The sequence below is a fragment of the Clinocottus analis genome, unplaced genomic scaffold, assembly GCF_023055335.1.
Source record: "Clinocottus analis isolate CAN_PGR_092001 unplaced genomic scaffold, fCliAna1.0.p SCAF_3, whole genome shotgun sequence".
Taxonomy (NCBI): Eukaryota; Metazoa; Chordata; class Actinopteri; order Perciformes; family Cottidae; genus Clinocottus; species Clinocottus analis.
In genome coordinates this window covers 4,387,317-4,411,567 of record NW_027176042.1, presented here as the reverse complement: position 1 = coordinate 4,411,567, position 24,251 = coordinate 4,387,317, and the positions used below count along the sequence as shown (strand labels likewise).

At 39.8% G+C, this 24,251-nt stretch overlaps 1 protein-coding gene across 2 annotated transcripts in view; it reads right to left on the bottom strand.

Annotated features, from left to right (window-relative positions):
- The window catches only part of LOC137796611 (bis(5'-adenosyl)-triphosphatase-like), a 280,461-nt gene that overhangs the window by 154,527 nt on the left and 101,683 nt on the right, over window positions 1-24,251 (bottom strand). For both annotated transcript variants that reach the window (XM_068594630.1, XM_068594631.1), the window contains 2 exons: window positions 21,086-21,121; window positions 13,582-13,706 (listed from right to left, as the gene is read on the bottom strand). In XM_068594630.1, the coding sequence (XP_068450731.1) occupies window positions 13,582-13,706; window positions 21,086-21,090 (130 nt within the window). In that variant the 5' untranslated portion in view covers window positions 21,091-21,121. The remainder of the gene's footprint in view (window positions 1-13,581; window positions 13,707-21,085; window positions 21,122-24,251) is intronic.

Here is a 24,251-nt window from a genome sequence, read left to right as displayed (position 1 = left end):
CTATGAGACAAAGCACACGGACCGACTCACATCCGAAATGAAGGCACAGAAAAATAAACCTAAAAGCCAATATGATCAGAACCCTAAAACATTAATTAATATGATCACAGAACCCTAATACATGAACTAACTGACCAACAATAATGTTAACAGAGGAGAAATGAGCTGAAACAAGTGGTTTAATAACCAGCTAAAGTCCCTGCACACACATTTCTCTTTTTAGATGACAAGAATATAATATCTTGGCTCTTTTGATTGACATCATTTGATGCCAGAATAAACTGAAATTGAAGCTGCATGACAATTCAGTTAAATTAATATTTCTAAAATTAAAAAAAAATCTCTAACTGTAAAACTGTGTTTGCCTTATGTTGAATATATGTTATATTCATGCATAACACCACCTGTGTCGGACCAGTAATATCTGCTCCAGGTGAAGTAATGTTAATTTTATAATAGTACCACACTCTGACCTACACTATGTTTTTTTTAAATTAGCTGTTCCAAGACACAGTTTACAAAAGAAACTACTGATTTATATGGACAACTTGAAAGGCGAGAGAATAGTTGTCCAATTTTGTGTGGCTGGAGTAAAGCTAGGGAATAGTTTACTCAAATTTCATAATTATGTAGTTGTCTCTTACCTGTCTATGGGTCATTAATTTCATAATCCTTATTCCTTGAGGTCAAGCAGCAGGAATCATGTGGCAATGTGTAAATAATACTAACTAGATTAATTATTTTTGGATAAAAAAACATAGAGTACGTCATTATTTATTAAACTGGGCGTTTATCCTTTGCTGTATTCACTGCTTAAAAAAATTGCAAAATGAAGAGTATACCCACTTCTCCAGGGACAACTACACCACTGGCTGCGGGACCGCATAGGCGATCAATTGAAGATACCAGACATATTACTGTTCCACTAGACAATCAGTTACAATATAGCTTCCCACCACTTGGTGGCGGTAATGCGTCAGTCAGTATGCAGAAGACACTCTAGCCCAGAGGTAGCCAACACGGTGCCTGCGGGCACCTTGTCGCCCGCAGCGACCATGTGAGTCGCCCGCGAGACGTAATCTAAAAAAAAAATTTAAAAAAAGAATTCGTCAAAAAAAAAAAAAAAAAAAAAGTTATCAACCGACCATGGTCGCGTGTAAACATGAAGATTGGCCGAAAGCCAATCTTCATGAAATCTCCGTAAAGTCTTTATGCTGTTGCGTCTTTTATCAGAAAACAGACCTCAGCTCATTAAGCATTAATTGAGAGTACGTATCAAATCTGTAACCCTGTTTATTAAAGATGTGGAGAGGAAAGCAGCTCATTGAGCCACTGATGCAACCTGATGCTCAAACATCTGCACTTATTCTGTTTTGTTTTGCAAAAAAATAGCTTATTGTGGAAAACAATAAGCTATTTAGTAGTTACTAAATATTAGTTTGTTTTTTCACAGATATAACTTTATTTTCATTTTTCTAACAAAGTGATAAAAACATGTTTTTCCTACCATCATTGTTGTGGAAATTGTTAATAATTATTGTGAGGAATAATTAACATTGATATCTGATCAGACAGTTCTCATATAGTATAATTAAAAGGTAATCTGTACAACTTTGTTGTTCAGGAAGTTTGTATCAAACAAGTAGCCCTTTGGATTATTTTGTACCTCAAAGTAGCTCTTGATTCCAAAAAGGTTGGTGACCCCTGCTCTAGCCTATAGCAAAAGTTAGAAGTATTTCAAACAAAAAAATGGAGACGAAAGTGCTGCGGAACATCCCCACCACCCTGAACGTAAATGTTTGTGCAGTATAATCCTGACTCCACTAAGTAGAGCTTTGTTAACGGAGGTTACGAGGCAGAGTCCTGAGCCTAGTATGTGCAGTGAGAGCTAACGCTAGCCTCGCTAACGCTAGCCTTGCTAATGCTAGCCTCGCTAATGCTAGCCTCGCTAGCTAACGCGGCACTGAAGGCTTCAAAGCTAAAGCTGTATCTAAAGACCAAACATACAACACGTGTGGAAAAGCCTGTGGGATTGTTCAAGAAAAAGCATAATGTACTACCAGGGCTCTCAAGTGTCATGCATTGAGCGTGACTGTCACGCATTTCGGTCTTAAGTCACGCCCTCCCGCCACACATCTTATTGCTCATGCTGAAAAAAAACTCCAGGCTATTTAATGTGTGGCAGCTCTCAGACATGACCTGGTCGCGCGCTGCCCTCACCACGGAGGAATCAAGCCCCTCCCCCCGTGAGGAGCCACTCATCAGCCAATCAAAAAAAAAAAGAAATGGGCTACAGCCAATCATGAACTGTAGGTAGATTTGATTTAGTTATTGAAAACAAATCTAACCAAGAGTGAGGTCCATTACAAAACCATCCATCCATTTTCAGCTGTTTATCCAGGGTCGGAGTTGCAGTGGCTTAATAAACCAATACAGTTTTAATATTTGAATGGGCACTTTGTACTTGAAAAGTTGCGCGCAGATGTCAAAAAGGTTAAGAATTCCTGTGTTAAACTATATTAGTTAAACTAAATGTGGTTCAGTCTTTTGTACTAATTTAGGGGGTTGGAAGCATAATTGAAAATGTTAGTGTTACATATCTTGATATTAATTATTATTTATAAGATCTGTGTTACTGAGTGAGGAGCTGCGGGTGGTAGGGGTAGACTCGTCCACCATCTCCTGGATCACAAACTACCTCACATTGCAGACCACAGTTTGTTAAATTGGGCCGTGTGCCATCTGAAACGGTGGTCAGTGATGTTGGAGCTCCACACGGAACTGTTCTGTCTCCCTTCCTGTTTACCCTGTACACCAATGACTTCCAGTACAACACGGGGTCATGCCATCTGCAGAAGTACTCTGATGACTCTGCGGTGGTCGGGAGTATTAGGAAGGGACGGGAGGAGGACTTCAGGGCAGTGGCTTTGTGACTTTGTGGAGTGTGCCGGTGAGAATCACCTGCTTCTGACCGTGAGCAAGACCAGAGAGATGGTGGTCGACATCAGGAGGAAGACGACAGCTTCTAGACCTCTGAGTGTCCTGGGAGAGAACGTGGACATGGTGGAGGAGTACAAGTACCTGGGTGTCTCCATCGACAGCCGACTGAACTGGTAGGCCAACATCAACGATATCTACAAGAAGGGGATGAGTCGACTCTTTTTCTTGGGGAAGCTTTGATCCTTCAACGTGTGCAGCAAGATGCTGGAGTTGTTCTATCAGTCGGTTGTGGCCAGTCTCTTGTACTTTGCCATTGTCTGCTGAGGGAGAAGCATTGGAGCCGGTGACACCAACAGACTTAACAAACTGGTTAAGAAGGCCGGCTCCATCATCGGCTGCAAACAGAAGCATCTGGAACAGGTGGTGGGGAGGAGGACACTGACATCCCAGACCACCCTGTTCACCTCCTCCTGCAGAGTCAGCGTAGCTCTTTCTCCAAAAAATTCATCACGCTCCGCTGCCACAAGGACCGATACATAAAAACATTCCTTCCCACGGCAATAAGACTACAATAAATCACCTCTGGCCAGATCTGCGGATTAATTATATATATATATATATATAACATTAATGTTACATATATTTTACATATTCTGCACTCTGTTTACATTTAATTTAATGTCCGTTTACATTTAATTTAATCTCTGAATACACTGCAGTTATTTGTATTCCATTTGTATTCCAGTGTGTATCTATATTGTATTTGTTAATGTATATATATATATATATATATATATATATATATATATATATATATATATATATATATATGTATATATATATATATATATGTGTATATATATATGTATATATGTGTATATATATATATATATATATATATATATATATATATATATATATATATATATATATATAACATTTTGGATATATCTGTCATGTTTGTCCTTATTTTATTATTTTATTTTGTGTTAAGTTTATTCTATTTGATGTCTGTAAGTGTGGGGCGCTACTACGACAAAAAAAATTCCCCTTGGGGATTAATAAAGTACAAATATATCTATCTATCTATCTATCTGTCTGCTACCAGCACAACACTACATCACTTAGGCTTAGAGTCGAAGCATTTGTCTCTAATAGACCATATCCAGCTATATAATATAGTTAATGGGCTATATGTAATGGCCAGGATTATAATTTTTTTGGTGGGGGTAATACGGTTAGGGCACAGAAATAACATGAGATGTGCATATATTACTATTCTGAATGGTTGGTATAGAACATTTACTTAAAGATGTTGTTACACAGAAACAAACAGAAATACACTTAAAAAAACCTGTGAATTTGCTGCATTGCACATCTGCTACTATTCATGCCATTGTGATTATGTATGTAAAGAACATATTGATACCTTGGCATAAGAAAATGGAAGCCTTCTTTGGCCGGTGGCCAGCAATTCAATAGATCCTTTTTTTTGTTACCAACATTCTCGCTGTTATGTTCATCCTGTCACAATTCTACAACGTAACTATGTAACATATGTTCTGACTCTTAACTGGAGAAACACTGGAAATGCTTCACCGTAATCATAGCACAAAGCATATCTCTTAATGTTGAGTTGTGTATAATAATGATGGTGCTGTCACACATGACTAGGAAAACTTGATAGGCTTATTCATCAGATTGTGGTTATGTGATGCACAACTTATTCTTGGCAGTAAAGAAAATGAACTGAAGAAAAAAATGTAATCCGCATAAGTTGCTACTAATTTTAAACAACGGTTCCTGAAAAAGTCAAAATCTTTCAGGCGGCGACAAATAGTTGTTTCTGTAAAAATAGAGTGGAGCACTGATGAAGAGAAGAAAGAACAAAGTTGTGTCTATAATGCATCTCATATGAAAAATGTACAAGCGAAAAAGTAAAACATCAAAAGCAGACATTGTGTACGATGCAGAAGAAGAAACAATCCAACGAGGCAAGTGATCTATCAGATGGGAATTTAATCTTTAAAGCAAGTACGTGTTGCAGAAATAATGGCTACATTAACTTTTAATTGCTACTGTGATTAAGCTGCCCAATTTGACCTTTTCTGGTAAAAAAAAAATCATGTTGTCTCTTTCGCTTGTTGTATGTTTGGTCTTGTGTATTTTCTTGTATGCATGATTGATCCACCCCTCGCTCCATGCCTTGTGGCTTGCTACTACACTGGGCTCTGTGGTGCCTCCTGTTTAGGCTGCAGAAATTGGCTGTGACAGCTCTTTGGGGGACTCGGCTGAAATCTCGGCCTCACCCCCAACTGGCCAACAAACAAAGCCCCCAGGACAGATATGAATGTAATCACACCAGATAAGAAGAAAAAAAGGTCAAGGCTCAGCACTCAGATAAGCCCATGACCTGATTTTGTTGATATGGTTGCTGGCATGCGAACACCAGTGATCCATGCACAGCTGCGTGTGCAAAAGTGACAGAATCGTAGGGTGTTTGTATGCACGTGCGTGTGTGTGGATTAATCTGAAATATCTATAACTGACTAAAAATTTACCAATTATATCAAACTATCAAGAAATGTCAGTTGTAATTGTACATTACTTCAAAAAAAGTGTGCTGATCTTTGTTGTGTATGATCACATTGTTCTGGAGACAAAGGAGAGACATTGGACTCATTTTCCCAGGATTCTCCACATTCTTACGCCTGCGTTTGAAGCCCTGCCTATGGGCATTGTTTTCCAGAATGTGACTCATGACCCATAAAATTATTTTATTATTTTTCGCCGCTTACCACTGTGTCGTCGACGTACTGGACTTCTCTTCTTTGGGAACCACAAGTGTTTCCTACCTGACTTATCAAAAACCGAAAGAATTAGCAGCACCAAGTAACCCCTCTTTCTTCACGGACTGCTAACTTTAACTTGGCATTGCAGACCAATACAAAGCTGTTCCAAATTCCAAAACCCTTCAACCATTACTAGCTAATGTCATGGTCATTTTTGGTTGCATTTATTAATACAATGTTTCTTCAAAGCTAAATTGAAAGTTAAGTTAATATTATGAGAGTTAATTAATTAATATATTTTCCTTTGTCAAATGAGGTGGTGTCCCAATGTGAATTATATAAGAGGAATTAGAATTAACACTGATAGACATTTTTACACCTACATTATTTGTGCAGAAAAAAAAGGATTAATTTACGTGAATGGCAGCGAACACAGTGACATCTGGCAGTTTGCAAAACTTAACAGCCCTTCAAGACTGTTAAAGGTGCAATACACCGAACGTGACAACGTTTACTTTAAGTTTTGCAGTGGACTTCTGATAAAGGTCCTGTGTTTCTATGTTCCCAATCTTATATTTGGCATCTTTAAAGAACCAAATTAGCTAAGTCCTGATAATATGGTGTGATAACTAACACTATTACAATGGTTATATAGCAAAATCTGCATCTTGAAATGCATAGCAAAGTGTAACTTTTTAAGTAATATGTAACAAGCAAATCATAATACCTTCAAATGTGTGTGTCTGTATATATATTAGGGCTGGGCAAATTAATGCGTTAACGCTGCGTTAACTTCTCAATCCTTTCACGCCATTAATTATTTGATCATTCGTTAACTGTTGTACATTGTTTTTGCATTGGGAGGGGCTTATCACTGCTGCACACAGGTCTCTCAGATGGCGTAGTTCAGACCTGGGCATCTCACGGCTCTCCCAGTCCGGCCAGCATGTGATCAATCAAAAATCAAAAATCAATAAAAAAGATGCACACCATGAATGCAATACAACAACACTGCTTTTACTTTGAAGGCAATTTATGTATGTGCGCGTGAGCTTCCGTAGCCTTACCGTCAGGCACTGTTGACGAGTTGAGCCTTACGTGAAAGCACGTATTGTTGTTCAGTTTCTGTTGTCAGCGAGCGCGGATGGAGGAGTCTCAAAAAGTTGGAACATTTTGTTCCAATGTTGCTGGGGCGGCGGAGCCCGAACATTTTTCTTCCTCCAAAGTGTAGCGTGACAGAAAATGTTTGAGAACCACTCCATTATGGGCATAGCACTTTAAGTCAGTATCACTTCTGGATCTTTACTCTTCTCTCAAAGAGGAGAGCTTTCCACACATGAGGAGGCATGCTCAGAAGATGTTAAGTGCTCTTGTTCAAGCAAACAGACTGGACTTTTCTCACTGAGTAAGAAAAACTGAACTGAACCGGAAAACATCAAAAGCACTTATTGCTTTTGTATGAAGTTAATCAATTGCTCGTCTTTAACGTACATCTTTAAGGTAAGCAACAGACAAAACATTGACAAAAGAAGGAGTGGCTTGTTCCTAACAGGGACCCTTACTACTGAACAGACTGTTGTTTTGTTGTTCTCTGATAAAATACTTTTTTTTTTCTTCTGGTACCTGTACAGAAAAAAACAACAGATTTATATACTATTTATGTATATATGTCAGTGGCGGGCCGTGACTCACCACATTTCTGTAATCCTCTGTGCGAAAAGCGTCATCAGTACACAAGCAAGTCATCAGATAGGTTTTTGGTTCTAGAAGCTAGAAGTTTCTCGCCTTTCCTGAAACGTCCTCCATGAGAAAGGCGTTAACAGTAAATCCATCTCCAAGTCTACTCCTTCAGTCATAACTTCAGCCAGCTGGTTTTTGTGGTAGACAAGTCACGGTGCCCCACTGACCAATCACAGCGCATGTTAATGGTCACGTGAGCTCTGTGACCAATCACACGTGTCTCGAGAAGGCTCTTCCTTATATTTTAACCAGGTTTAAAGAGAAGTGAAATGTGATTGGATAAAAAATGCTGTTAAACAGGTCCCAATAAGCCATAAAAGAGGCCTGAAGGAGCAGAGGAACTGATGAAGGCAGCTGTGCAATGAGAAAATATGCTAATAGGGAAAAAATATTAAAATATGTGTAGTGTATTTGTTATAAAATAGCTATAGCTTTGTGCTTCAGTTTAGGCTTAGACCCCGACAGCGCGCCACTGATAGCTACACACACACACACCATCATTTATTTGAATTGACTAAGGTTAGCGTGATCTCCTTGAGAATAGTAAAGCTACATCTAAAAAGAACAAATAACTTTGATATAGCCTTTGACATTTGCTATGTTGCCATCGCATTACTGCTGTAGACACGTATAGGGCTATTTTGGGAAAAAAAGTGCCGCTGCTCCAGTAATCCCTGCCTGAGCGATCCAGATTGCTGGATAATGAGGGACAGCATTGTGTCTATGATAATTTCAACCCTTCTCCCACCTGCCACTCACAACCACAGCAAAGAGATTAAAAAAACCCTACAAAATTATATATTTTTAACAGGATTAGTAGATGTGTGTAATCAGCTGTTTGTTTAATGAATTATTTGAGAAAGAACGTATCTAATAATGTCATGTGTTTATGTTGGGGGCATTTGCATGGCAGTATCAGACTGGTCTATTGTTGTGTGATACAGCTCTTTCTTCAAGTGTAACATTTAACAGCACAAAGCAGGAACACTTCTCCATCACACAATGTGGTTAAGGTTTCTTTCAAGCAATGTCACCTCAATAGAAGTATACAGAGGACTTCATTCAGTAATTAATTTCACCATCAGCATTGTGGCAGGAAAGATAAGTGAAAGGTCTGCAATGTGAATAGATCCTGTGAGCCCCTGTTACATTATTTTATTAAGATGCTGTCTCCTGAGCCTGTTTTATTCCCTTAAATACACTGACTCTAGGCTGCATTCACTTTGAAAAAACAGAATTACTTGATTTTGGATTTATGTTAAAAATGCTGGTTTTTGCTCTGATGGGACAAGTACCATTACACATTTTGTGAGGAAGCTGGCCAATCAAATGGCTTGCTAGTGGTCTGTTGAACTGCATTTTTAGTTTGGTACACTGGCTACTAGGGCTGTCGACGCATATTCAAAATTTGAATATGTATTCGAAGAGTTCTTAAAAACCGAATTTCAAATGTGAAAATTAATATTCAAATGTAAAAAAAAGAAAAGAATATTTATCGTGAATCTGGCAACCCCTCCCGCAGCCGCGACGAAGTGTCCTCTTTTCCACAAATTTAAATCTGGTCACCCTGACTTGTGTGGAAGATGGCGGAAAGTGTAGAACCCAGCTTGACTGTCACAGAAAAAGCTGTTGTAAACATTGCAACTATAGGTCGTAAGGTGAACCCTGTTATCGCTCATCTGGCTACACAGTCGTGCATCTAGGCAATCTTTAGCTCATATAAAAGAACGACTCATGCTAAGTTACCAAAAAAAAGTTTGTAGCTGAAATTCCAATCGATTATTGATGCGGCAATGTTTCATGCCAAACTAGTTTCTTCAGAGCGTAATAGGATATTGGTCGCAAGTGGTGTTGCCTGATTGGAAATGGCAAAGTATCGTACCAAAGGCTCAAAATGGTTGTATTTGGAGGATAATTATTGTGTATCTGGCAACACTGAGATCGGTCGACCAATGACAGTTCTCTCTACAGTCACAGCTCGCGCAAGAAGGTGGAGCGTAAGGGAGATACCGTTTCTAAAACTTGTAAGGGCGTAATAACTAGTTTGTGAAAGACCCAGAGAAACACAAATATCCATCGAGGCAAAATCCCGGACGTATTTTTTAGGTCTCGAAAAGAGGACATGTCTGGGAAAAAGAGGACGCCTGGTCACTATGTAAGCTAGAGTAAACTTACTATTCAACGACAAGCAACTTGAGGATACACCTCCAGAATGTGCACCCAAGAGAACGTGGCATAAAATGTGAAACTTTAGCGAAACAGCCACGTCTGGATACATATTTTTCGCCGTCCGCCACAAGTTCGTTGTCTGCTTTTACAAAACTCTTGATTAGCACTCACCATTTGTTTATTGTTGTCGTTCATTTAAACCGCTATGCGCAGAAAGCGTGATGGTGCGAGGTGGAGAGAAAGAGAGAGAGAAAGAAAGAAAAAGAGTGCATGTGTGCGAGCGAGAGGCCAAGGTCTGCTGTATTGGTTTATTAGTTTATTTACCCATGTTTGTGTAGGTAATATCTTGTTAAATATGTTTAAGCTTAAATAAATTACCTATATAAGTAGTTATGTCTCGTATTAATTTGTCTTGTTATTGACGTGCCTAATGCGCAACCAGAAATTCGAATATATTCGAATATATGTATTTTTTTTAAAGGAATATTCAAATGTAATTTTGAGCAATTTTGACAGCCCTACTGGTTACATGTTTTAAATTAAATAAAAACATTTGAAAGTGAAATCTAACACTAGGCTGTAAAACAGTGCTTCACTGCCCTCTGGTTGAACGTTGAAGAGTGCTGCCACTTTAATGTGCGTGGGTGGGTGTGGTCAAACTGAAGTCAGACCCAACCATGATCTCACAATCACTAGTACACCATGGAGTACATTTCTACATCACTGCAGAAAGGTAAACAAAGTTAATATCATAAACAGGTACTACAAACTCAATTGATAGATTTTTTGTTCTTTAGGTTTTCCAGAAACCATGGACTGTGTTATAAAAATAACCTGTTTAAATGTCAGGCATTGAGTCTAATGAATTTCTCCTATGACTTCAGGTTACCCTAAAGCAGAGGTGGCCTACACGATGCCCGCGGTACCTTGTCTTCCGCAAAGACCATGTGAGTCGCCCGCGGGACATCTTTTAAAAATATTTAAAAAATTTAACTTATAAAAAAAATAATAATAATCAACCGACCATGGTTGAGTTAAAACTCTTCTCAGTATCGCAAGCAGCGGAGTTCCACCCCGATGTGACGCACACATATACAGGCACGCATACAGGTGAGCACACAGACACGGGCGCGCACACGGGCGAGCACACGGGCGCGCACAATGGGATTTGCTGCTTTAAGCTAACACTATTTTAAGCTGTCAACGATAACTTTTAAAGCCTAACAGTTCATGTATGTGCGGGTCAAGACAAACATCATCAACAGGCTGCAGCCTGGAGCTCCATAAACAACGTTTCTGACTTTGCATATCGAGAGTCTCTGGAAATATTCTTTTAAAATCCAACTTGCCAAAAGCCAATCTTTATGCGATCTCCGTAAGGTGTTTTCTACTGTTGCGTCTTTTATCAGAAAACAGACCTTAGCTCAACATTGAGCATGATTTGAGAGCCGTATCAAATCTACAACCCTGTTTTAAAAAGATTTGTAGAGGAAAGCAGCTTACTGCAGCCACTAATACTGATGCAACCTGATGGCTCACAACCAAGAGCCTATTGCGGCGCATCACAGTGGAGGAAATGCACCCGACTAGGGCCAGCACAGCAAGGGGAGAGCGTAACCCGTCACATTAACGACAATGCATGTCGTCTAAATCTATCAACAAAAACCAGGACACTGACCCTGAAGAGTGCAGACATGACATTGCAGAACAGTTGCACCAGCAAAAACCTCTCCCTGCGCCATGGTGCAGGAAGAGGCCGCGGGCAGAAGCCATGTTGAGAAGCACCAGCACACGGCGTGAGGACCCACTCCGCAGCAGACACCCGACTCACGGAGCCCCGCCAGAGTCTCCACAGGTTTGAGATAGTAGCTTCACTGACCAATCACAGCGCATTTTAATGGTCACGCGGGCCCTGTGACCAATCACAGCACATGCTAATGGTCACGCGGGCCCTGTGACCAATCACAGCACATGTTAATGGTCACGTGGGCCCTGTGACCAATCACACATCTGGGGTCTTGCAAAGGCTCTTCAATGTATTTTAACAAGGCTAATCTTACATAGATAAAGAGAAGTGAAATGTGATTGGATAAACAATGCTGTTTAACAGGCCCTAAGAAGCTATGCAAGAGGAATTTCAGAAAATCTTACTAATCGGTAATTGGTAATGATAACTTTGCAGACATCATGCATGCATGTACTATGGTGGCCCTGAGAGCTCAACTTACTGTTGCAATCTATTTCGATGCCTGTTTGTATTTCTAAGGCATTAAAATAAGTTTAATATTCAGGAGTAGCCCTGAATAAAATTGGACACTTTAGGATCCACCCGAAAGCACGAAGATGCACAACATAAGTAATCCTTGTGAGTCAAAACACAGAACACAAATAGGACATATTTCTATGATGCAATCTGACGAATCAAATTCTCAAACCAATCTCTGCTTGTTCGCAGAAACCAACACCGACTCGTTCTGATGGAAACCTTTGCTTGAGGAGAGACAATACATTGAGTATATTCTCTGGCTTCTCAGTATATGTCAGGCAACAGCAATCGAGAAGCATAATGTTCAGTGTTTAAAAATACATTCGATTAATTAGACATACATATAATGTAACATCGTAACTTCGTTGTGAAAATGTACAGCAGATCAGAGAAAGAAATCTCCCTGGTCTATCTCAGTTTGGAAGAGTTGCAGCACTCGAGAAGTTTTGCACAAAGCCAAGAACCCATTATCATTCCAGAAAGAGAATAAGCACATTATTCAAACAAAGTAGCAATGGAAATTATGCAAATTAGTTTAAGCTTTTTTCTTCTTTTTCGCTCAGGCTGGTTAAAAACAATGATTACTACACAAAAGTAAAGTTTTCTTTCTTTATGAAGATACGTGGCCTCTCCTTTCCTCTGTGCGACACCCGTGCTTATTTAAAGGTGAACAAAAAATGTTTTTGTTGGCAAATGACAAAGTAATGATCAACCAAACAAATTGAAAGCAAACCGTCATGCATAGCAACAAGCATTGATAACCTTCAACAGTCGTTGTTATTGTCTGCAAACTTCATCTGTGTTGTGCGTATGTGTGTACATCCGCTTGTATAGCCTTCATATCAAGGTCAGTTTCACACAGCAAAGACAGCATCTGTTGCCAGGCAACAACAGGCGGCTTTCGTGAAGTGCTCCATTGAGCAGCAAATGTTCATGTCAAGTCATAGAGAAACAATGATACAAATATTGACTGTGAAAGATGGAGACTCCATTTAAAGAAATGCATGGGCACATATTGCAACAAGGACAATTGTGTGTGAGGAAAAATATTGCTTCCCAGTCAAACAGCAAAATCAAAGAGAATACAGCAATTCGATAAACTTGAGTGTGACACCATATTCAAAATTATCCTGTGACCAACACATATTGACATTATATGTAGATATTTTTCAAACAAAGCCTCCATGTGCTGTAGAAACACACAGTTATTAGTGGAATTAGGCTGATTCACAATGCCAACAATGAGCAGAGGTCACCCTGACAACTGTGTGAGGGCATCATGCACAACAATGCTAACAGCCGCATACAGATGTGAAATTCGGCCATTGACATGAACTGTTTATTTCAAACAGGTTTTCTCAACCGCAGCTGGACTTGTTCCAAATCTATTTTTTATATATATATATATATATATATATATATATATATATACATATACACACACACACACATACATACATACACACACACACACACACACACACACACACACACACACACACACACATATATATATAGTCCTGCACTTGAGTGATGGTTTCACACACACACACACACACACACACACACACACACACAGAGGCTGCAGAGGCTCCAAGCCTACACACACTTCTATCCACAAACAGTGCTAAGCTCAGCAGGCCCACCTCTCACCTGTAAGTAATGAAAGGATACGTCCAGGCACCACAGGCTTCCTGTTGACCAGAGCGAAGGACAGCTCCGTCTGCAGGAACACGGCCGAGGCCTTGATGAGATGCTGTCCAAAGCGCAGGGTCAACATGTCCCCCTCACTCACAGGCCTGGATAAGACACAGATACTGTAGGTGGTCAAATATTCTGTTCATTGCACACATCCACACACATCTGGAAAAACAGTACTGACATTCCTCATTTGATTAAGATCCGATTGGACTGCCGGTAATTCTAAAACATTACAAAAAGAACACAAATGAACCAAAAACAAACCTTTTCACAATACCTTTTGAAAATAAGCCATGACAGATTGGCCAATTAGACCTTTACAGTTAGTACTACAGTTACTTACACAAGCGCGTAATGTTAAATCTTAAAAAAAATCTTTAAGGCCCTAGTTAATTTATCAGCACCTTCCCAATGTAACAAAATGCATTGAGACCAAGACAAAACACACACACACAGGAATGAAAAAGGCTGGTCAGAGAAAAAAGTGAAAAGCATTCGCGTGTCACGGAGTGGATCCCAAATTTGAGGGATCAGATTTTTTGAAATACTGGATACTTTTAAGTCTTTGAGCATTCAAACATTTTCATGTTTATAAAAGTTATCAAAAGTTAACTATCGTGGCCACAAATCACCAAAAACTCCTGAGAATCCTTGGGACCAACACTTATCACTTAGTGATCAAAATTTGTGAGCAGACACTATACTGACAACAACAGAGACTGTGACTGGTGTCAACAATGTTAAAGGCAATGATGAGTCAGTGTTCAGTTATCTTTATTAACTCAAGCTGTTAAAAAGGAAGCATGAATATGTGACTAATGGTGGCTTAATTAAAACATAAAATGCGCAGCATGAGAGCTGCCGAAGGGCACAACAACACATTATTAAAGACCCTCTTGCTTCCTCCTACCGCAGTTTCAAAAAACATTTTTCAAATAGCCTTCAAGGTTTGACAGCCTCTCAAATTCTGGCTCTACATTACACCAAAATATGACCTTGCTATTGAAAATGATCGATCTCACGGACTAAAGTAATAGTTGGAAAAAATGCAATATGAAGCAGGAACGAGACACTGAATCAAGTGGATAAAAGAAGCTTGTGGTTCTCTTTTCAAACAGGTTGTGATCATAGCAACTATGAAAATAGGCTTTATTGTGAGCAATTGTTTGGTGACACTCCGGCGTGTTGGAGAGATGAATCCATCTTATTGGACCATGTCTAAGATAGAGAGACGTTGTCACATCTAACAAACTCTTCCATCAAACTGTTACACAGTTGACATCCTGCTGGGAGGAGCGATTATTGCCACCACATGACATACAGACGAGCCGAACTCTCAAGCTCTGAACACATTCTGTTTCTGTTGTTTGAGATGATACAAAAACCCAACTGATAATAACAAAGAGGATTACTTAAAATGGATTACATTGATGCACAGACACTAGTTCTGGTATATCCTGATTTCATTCGTTCTTACATTACTGATATAATATGCAGAATGGTCCGGCTTCTTCGCTTTTAACATATCTGAAAGTTACTTACGGAATTTTTCTTTTTTCTGTAAGCCATGCTGCATATTGCTACTTTTAACACACATGCCGTTACTAGAATTTTTTATGTAGCTTGCTAGACAATTGGAGGGTGGATCATGATCATTTGGTACATCACCACAACCAATTTAATTACACCGAATAACTGGGTGAGGATCCCTTTTTTCTGAGACGTGCATGTGACTTTTCGTAAGGGGGTTAAATGGTGCCTAAGCGATTACACGGCTCCTACTCTGAGAGCAGTGTGGTCTAACTGAGGAGGAGAAGGAGGAGGAAGGCTCTGGAGCCTGGAGATTACCGTAACACCATGCACACTCCTTCCTTCCTTCAATCTCTCTACCTGAGCTGCTCAGTCACCACAGAGAGGACAAGAAAGGGAAAATAGCCATGGGTGAGTCTGGATTTGGTCCCAGAAGACTTATCCACACCGTCTCTCACCAGCTGTCTCTCCTGCATGAGCATTCCAAATGCACTGTGACAATTCCACAATTAAGAACTAGAATGCTGCAATTAGTTCACTGCGTGGAGCGATGACCCAATTAGTGTTTACTTAACACAGATTTGATCACCTTCAATTTGTAAATGCCAACATCCGTTTAAGCTACAAAAGCAAAACTGATTCTTTTTTTTTTTGAGCTGTGAAAAATAACGCGTTAACGCATTATGATTAAATTACAGGATTAATGCGTTAATTTTTTTAACGCATTTAACGCATGCGCAGAATGAGCTTCCAATATACCTATTGAACTATTTCCGCTCTAGTGCAGTCAGATGTACACTCTGGAAGACGTTGTCGTTTCACCAGCACAACCAGCCTTAAGTAACATCTCAACGTGTAGCATGCATTGGTCGGCGAGGGGTGTTCAAGTGGAATGCGTCAAACCAGACTCACTGAACAACAAAGACCCCTCACTAAGTCTGCCTGTGACAAGCTGAGTAGCACAATTGCGGAATTAATATTGTTCAGGATGAGGGGTTCACTAAAGTTTTGCGAGTAGCAATGGGGGACGTGAGCATCAAAGCACCGCAAAGACGCACAATCATGACACAAATCCACGCGCTGTATAAAGCTGAAAAGAACAAAACGGAAAATGACTTGGCTGCTACGGATCATGTGGCGCTGACGAGATCACTGGACTTTTGTGAGTGATGAGATTTACCTGGGTGACCAAACGTCCTCTTTTTCCCAGACATGTCATCTTTTCGAGACCTAAAAAATGTGTCTGGCAGGGATTCCAAAACGTCCGGGATTTTGCCTCGTGTGATGTTTATGTTTCTCTGAGTCTTTCACAAACTAGTTTTTACGCTCTTACAAGTTTTGAAACAGTATCTTACGTTCATCTTCTTGCGCGAGCTCTGACTGTAGAGAGAACTGTCATTGGTTGACCGATCTCAGGGTTGCCAGATGCACGATAATTATCCTCCAAATACGAACATTTTGAGTCTTTGGTACGATACTACACCATCACCAGTCTGGCAACACTGAGCACCTTGTCACCTCCACTCGCGACGAATATCCTATTACGCTCTGAAGAAACTAGTTCGGCATAAAACATCTTTGCATCAATAATCAACTGGAATTTCAGCGACAAACCTTTTTTGGTAGCTTAGCACGACTCGTTCTTTTTTATGAGCTTTAAGATGGAGTAGATGCACAAATGTGGAGCGAAATGAAACAATAACGGGTTTCACCTTACGGCCTATAGTTGCATTGTTTACAACAGCAGTCCAATGTTTAAATGACAATGTATATAACAGTCTTTTATCATAAATCTTTAAGTTTTTACAAAAATATACCGAGAATATCGAAAGTATGTGATTAATCATGATTAATCCACAGAAACCTGTGATTAATCTGATTAAAAATTTTAATCATTTCACAGCCCTAATTTTTTTTATTGACACCACAAAAAGCACAAGCCGCAACTCCCACTGAGGACGTGGAGGTCGGGCCATGTTTGTTTCCTGGCGATTTAAATGTTTCAATTATCTGAAGTGGGATAAACTGTTTGAATAATAATTTAATGTGAAAAGAGCCTGCCAGGGTAATCTTAAGTAATTAAATCAACTTTTAATTCAAAATTTAGCCTTATAGTGTCTCACTCTCTGTGGTGTGTAGCCATGATTGTTTGCATGGTTTATTACTGATGACACTCCCAGAGAAGCCTGACAAAGGAACCCATGAAAGCTACCTATGTGGTAGTAGGAAGATTTAAGTACTTTGCCAGCCTGTGGATTGATTTTGTCATTGCAGTGGGTCAAAACTGGACATTGACTTGTATCTAGTTTGTTGCTTGGAGGCAACTAAATATTCCATTACCCAGAGTTGACCCAAGCATCTTTGAGAAACACAGTTTTGCACGCTCTTCTCAGTACTGAAGTGGTGTTGCTGCTGGTTGGCAGATCACTGTGTGTAGTATGGCCTTGCATAGCCTCATGTTTCAGTGGTAAACTGCTAGTGAAGGGAAGTATCATCAGGGTGGATGTGGTGATCCTGGATATGTAATGAATATTCAGCCAACTTTGTTGGGCTGGAACACATGTCTCTTCACAAATCTATAATTCACTCACTACTGGCTGCAAAACAACTCATGTTATTTATATATGATATTATACATTAGTACACAGATATTGTCAGGTATGACACAAGTAAAAAGTGTAAATACAACAGAATATAAAACACATTTACCATATGAGTGTTTTTTTTCTGTTATATGCTATAATGTGACATTCAAAGCACAGTATATTCAGCTCATTGTAATACTGTGTTCACACCGCACGTGATGCGAATTTGACCAGATTCCATGTAAAATCAATTTTTTGTCGGGCGGCGCGATAGACGCATTTGAGGCACCGCAAACAGCTCGTTTGATGTGGGGCGAAATGAGCGTTTGACGTGGCGCGAATTTGCGTGAGTTCAAATAGCCCAACTCCGGCGGAAAAATCGCGTGAGTCATAGCCTCGTCAGCCAATCAGCGTTGAGAAGCTCCGCCCGTCGCTGATTCAAACTGCTGACGGACCCCCGGAAGAAGCGCTGATAGCGGCCGTCATTCAGAGGCTGTTCTGGGACTACGGATAAAAATATGAACCCAGATACCATGGAGTTTGATGTTCACACTATGTGGAGTTTACAAAACAAGTATAAAACAGAACTAGTGGTTATTTCTATGGTGAATTGAGGAAACGGTAACGTAACACCAGACGTAGTTCCTGGAGTTGGTGAAATTCACGGAGCTGTGTGCGGCTACGGATGGTGTTATGAACCCAAACAGGGGGGCGTTTGATGTTCCCACCTTTTTCTGACTTCCACAACAATTATAAAGCAGTAGTTATTTCTTCCGTAGTCAATAGCGGAGACGATTGCCAAGCGAGTAAACTGACATGGTAGACGCAACGCGAATATTCGCGCCGCGTTTGATGTGAACACAGCATAAGTTACAAAAGTGCCCAACATGATATGATAGATGACCTAAAATAATACACTCTGAACTAGTGTTCCTATATGTTGTAGTTATCTTTGATCAGGATATGTCCTATAACTCCCACATGCCTGTGCATGTGGGAGTTATAGGACATATCCATTCAAACAAATAAAAAACACTTTGAGTGGTCGGAGGATGAGAAAGGCACTATACAAGTACGAGTCCATTTAAATTATTCCATGCATTTGTTACTTCTAGACTAGATTACTGCCCTTTTTTTTACCATCAGGTAGCTCTAATAACTCTCCTAAATCTCTCCAGTTGATCTAGAATGCTGCAGCACTTAACACAACTAACACAAATTAAGAAAATACATCATATTACTCCCGTATTAGCTTCTCTGCACTGGTTCCCAGTAAAATCCAGAATAAAATCGTAAATCCTTGTCCTTACCTACAAAGCCCTCATTAATCAGGCACCATATTTTCTCTGTAAAAACAGTTGTTATTTCCGCAGTCCACCATTGAAATAACCACTAGTTCTGCTTTATACTTGTTGTGGAAGTCCCACTTGACAGGAACTGCTTCAGGAGGGTAAACAAATCTCAAAAACTAAATATAAAAAGCCTATAACATGGACACTGTGTGCTCTATGCAAACGAAACTGTTTGAGTTGTAAAATAGGTTACATTTCTTCTTTAATCTCAAAAGCTTTGTTTTTTATTTATTTGACATATAATAATAACAAATACTTGCCATATTTTGAAAGTTACATTTCTCCTGAAAAAAGGAGCAAAATCATTTTGCCAAAATGACTTTCTTTTACATATTTATTGATAATTAAGACAAAAAGGACCAGGCGGACTTACATCATTACAGCTCTAAAAGGGTTAATGTGTTTGTAGCCTGATGAAACATTACACTCTTTATGCACATATTCGTGACAGTACAATGACATGGATATGGACCCCCAGAGCACCATCATGAACACCACCTTGACCAATAAGCAAAACACAGATTCAAACCATAACCCCCACACCCCATTTCCAATAGCTGAGGCTTCCTGCCTGGACGATTCAGTGCACATGTCTGCCTTGAAGCATCTGACATTTTCACTGATCAAACAGGACCTGGCAATGGCACTCCATGCCAAAGATGACATTTGCAATGTACTATTTTTTCCCAGCTATCAATGATGGTCTACAGGGGGTAGATTATTTGCCTCTGCAGTGTTCTGGAGTCAGCACCCCTGAATGTGTCAGAGGTAGTTCAATCAATGAAACATCTATGCAATCGTAAATCTGGAAACTTTGCGCTCAGAGGTCTCCTACAGCAGAACTCCTTTAAACAGTATTCAGCATGGAAGGTTTTACTATCAGTTGCTAGTTGGTCAATATTTTGCCTTTGGTTTTTTGGATTTGGATCCACAGGTTTTGCAGATGATAAAGGGGGTTGCAGCAGCAGGCGGGTCTGGGACTGGGTGGCGGAGGGGTGGATGGCTGGTCAAATCTGTTAAAAAAAGAGTTCAGATCATTCACCCACTTTTGGTCCCCCTCAGGCTGTTGGTTGGGCCCTTTAAAACCAGAAATCGCCTTGAGGCCCTTCCAGACCCCGATGGTGTTGTTATGTGGCAGCTGGTCGACCATCCTTGTTGTGTAGACATCTTTACCCTCCCTGATCTTCATCCTTAGCTCCCTCTGCACAATTCTCAGCTCCTCCATGTTGCCAGATCTAAAGAACCTCTTCTTCTCCTTGAGGAGGGTCTTTATCTCCAGAGAGATCCAGGGTTTGCCATTTGCCGGGGGGGGGTTGATGATGTGTATGCCTCCTTGGTGTTGGCATGGAGGAGATACAGTGTTTTATTGTCTCTGGTGTGGCATGTCACATATTGGGTAAATGTGGGCAGAGTGGAGGATGAAGGGGCATGATTAAAGCCACCAGAGAGAAGGAGTAGGGCATTGGGGTGTTGAGTCAACAGCCTGCTTGTCGCCGAGTGAATGACGTCACAGGCCGCTTCAGCGTCAACAGAGGGGGGGGATGTACGCAGCCACCATGATAATGTGCGAAAATTCCCTTGGTAGATAGTGTGGCCTCATGCTAACAGCTAACAGCTCAATGTCCTTCGTGCAGGTCTGCTCCTTAACAGTGATGTGCCCAGAGTTACACTATCTATCATTAACAAACACTGCCAGTCCTCCTCTCTTCCTCTTACCACTCTCCGTTGTCATGCCCGCCCGTATGATGCGGAAACCGTCCAGCGCAGCTTGCGTGGCTGTAGTTAGCTCCGTTAGCCAAGTCTCCGTAAACACCATGAGGCTACACTGCCGGTACTCGCTCTGATGGCGAGTTAGCGCCTCTAGCTCGTCCATCTTGTTAGGGAGAGACCTCACGTTTTCCATGATGATGGAGGGTAGGACGGGTTTGTAACGTCTTCAATCTGCTGGGGACTATAAACACAGTATTTTTGCTGTTTTACAGTGGTGTTACAGAATGACGCTGCTCTTACCTCATAAACAATCTTTGGCTGGGTATAGGCACCGTCCTGTAGAGAAAACACAAATATACAACAATTAAGTTTTATTGGATATTACAAATGTAATTCACTGAGGAAAAAAAGAAAACATGGCCATGTGTCTAAATGCCAGCTAATATTGCCACTACTTTGCACTGTGTGTCTGTTTAAAGAGGTGAAATGTAAGGATATAAAGTGATTTATTTTTTCATTATCTTTATTGACTTTTCAATATTTTTTTCCCACTTTTACAGATACAAATATTTAAACAGAAATCTGTAAAACAGGATTTTGTTTTCATTGCAAAACATGACAATACATCTGAAAACATAACGACGACCGAGACAGAATCCTAACTATTGCTCCACCTTCCACACTAAATAGTATTGTTTATTTCTGTGTTTGCGTATTTTATTACCCAAATGTGGACATGCTATTCAACTAGCTGCAGAAGAGGAACATCGACCCTGTCGTCAATAAAGGACTTGTCCAGAGGTTCACAGACAGCGTTAAAAAAAAATCTTATAAATTTTTTTACCTGCGTTTAGCTAAGCTATGTCGTTTCTGGTAAGATGAGATGCTTTTATTTTGAAGGAAGCTTGCAAGCTTTAAACGGAAGTCGCAATGTGTGCTGTTTGTATGTCAAAAGCTACTGAAAATATGCTCAGTTTTGTATACTATATATATATATATATATATATATATATATATATATATACACATACACACATTCAGACAATACAAACAGGTCTGTTCAATCCGACACTCACTGCAGTTGTCTATCTGTTTCTTCCCAGAGAGAAACAACTTTCAGCTGTGCATATGGCTCCCAGCATCCACAGTCCAACAATAAATATTCAATATCAATTGAATGTTGGTTCTCCTTAGCACCTTCATCACATCACATCTTAAATACTGTCCTCAGCGTAGGTAACAGCGGTGCGCCGTCCGATAAGGATAGAAGCTCATAAACACATTGCTAAAAGAGCAGAGTCACAGCAGTTTTCAAGGTAGCCGATAATGAAGCTGCTTGTTTTTTTGTTCTAATGATAAAACATTAAAACACAACAATGAAATAAGTGCTTGTTAAATCATGTTAAACCAGTCTGTTTACAAAAGAAGATTACACTTATTAACTGAAGTCAATGTAAAATAAATTAACAAAGAGTAAATTGTTTCACCTGTTGGCCATGTCAGGTGGCTGACTGCCTGCTGAGGTAATAAGAGCCCGGCCACTGAAAGGAGATTTAATCCCATCTGCACTCCATCACAAATTTGATTTCGCCGACAGGAAAGACAGGCTCCCTATCAGCAATTTCTTCTTTTCATTGGTAAGGATATAACTGATGAAGAAGTCTGGTAGTCGAGTACCCTCAGTAAAAAGAGAAACTCACAGAGCTAGAGAGTAACATAACACTGGCTTTTAATTAAAGGACTACATCTACAAAAACACTGCTGCTGTGCTACGCACCCACGTGTATCATACCCGACACAAATGGGACTCTCGTAGTGGAAGCAAAATCTTATTTAGATTCAATTTTCTGATGGGAGGTGGCTGAACAGTATATCTGTCAGGCACACTTATCAAGTTTTTAGGCCAGAATGAGTATTACACGAAAAGAAGGGAATGGGCCGATAGCTGAGGATGAATAAAAGGAGTAAAGCGTAATGTGAACCAAACCTGCTGCAGCTGGCGTCAGTGTGGGCGACTTCAATAGTCTGCATTTCAATCAATGTTGAGATTTAATTATTCTGAGAAGTTGATGTATTATGTTTTAGGGACACATTTATATATTCTATTTAATCCCTCTCGTGCTGTGAGGATAGCATTGATTGGTACAAGCAGAAATTTTCTCTCCCCTCAATGCATTTAAATGTACTTTTATTCTTTTTGTTAAGTCAAACTTCTTACCATGCACAACATCTTGACTCATGCTATCAAATGCTACTACTGTTGCAAAATACGACACAATTAAACATGCACATTTAGTAAGTGACACACTATGCAGATGGTTCCCCATTGGTAATGTTTTGCAAGCGATAGACAGGAAACAAGTTAAGCAAAATATCAAGAGGGGAATAATATACACTCAAATGTAAACTAATGAGCTTTTATTGCATAGTTTTGAGTTGTTAAAGCGTGATATCTTATCATTTATATCATTGGTCCTCACTTCTCGAGATGGATTTCAAGAAGAGGCGCAGAGATTGATTTCTGGGTAACAAACCGAAGGATAGAGGAGACGAGTGAAATGAGAAAGGACCTATGAGGTTAAACATATTGACGATGCGCACTGCGCATGGTTTTGCACTTAGTTAAACGCATAGTAACAGAAGTTCAGTAGTTTCACATCTGGCCAATCGTTGGGTAAAGTGACTTTTGATTGTCTGTTTTATAAAGCTGCTGGATGTAACGAAGACACAAGTTAACAGCATTACATCTTTAGTATTTCTGAAAAACACCATCCACACTTTACAATGCTCTATTATGAAGAGCATGATTGAAATCATGGAAATATTTAAAATACTGGAACAGTATTTAAAATAGGTTCAAGTAGTGGAATACCTTAAAATACAATTGGGTAAAAAGACATTTCTGCGGCTTTCCGTAACGTTGTAGCAGAGTAAAGTGTGCAAGAAATAATGTCACTGCAATTGTTCCTTCATTACCTTGCCAATGTGAATAATTGGAATTTCAGTTGTTTTTTTTTCCTTTAAGTTATTGACCAAAAGCTCTCTAAATCAATTCCAGTTTTAGTTTAGGTGTCATCTTACATTTTGGTTCATTTGGTTCTATTCTAGGAAAAAAAAAAAAACCAAAGCCCCTGCAGTCCGACATGAGAGAACATGAAACTTTTTGGTTTGATGTTTTATACATCTACTGTCCTTGTCTGCAGTCCCTCTGACAGGGATTTCAAAATCACACATGGACACACTGTTCACACAAATGCATGTATCAAAATTGAATTATTCAGCGCACATCAAAAAGCCTGGTGTTCTGGGTGGATAGACAATCAGTGCAGGCATGCTGACATTGATCTGTCTGATATAACCTATGTATTACACTCTACATCAAACAGAATTCATTTGAGTGTGGAATAACAGGGTAAATTCAGTGCTGAAAGGGAAATGATGGAGTCTCACCACACACATGTCTGCT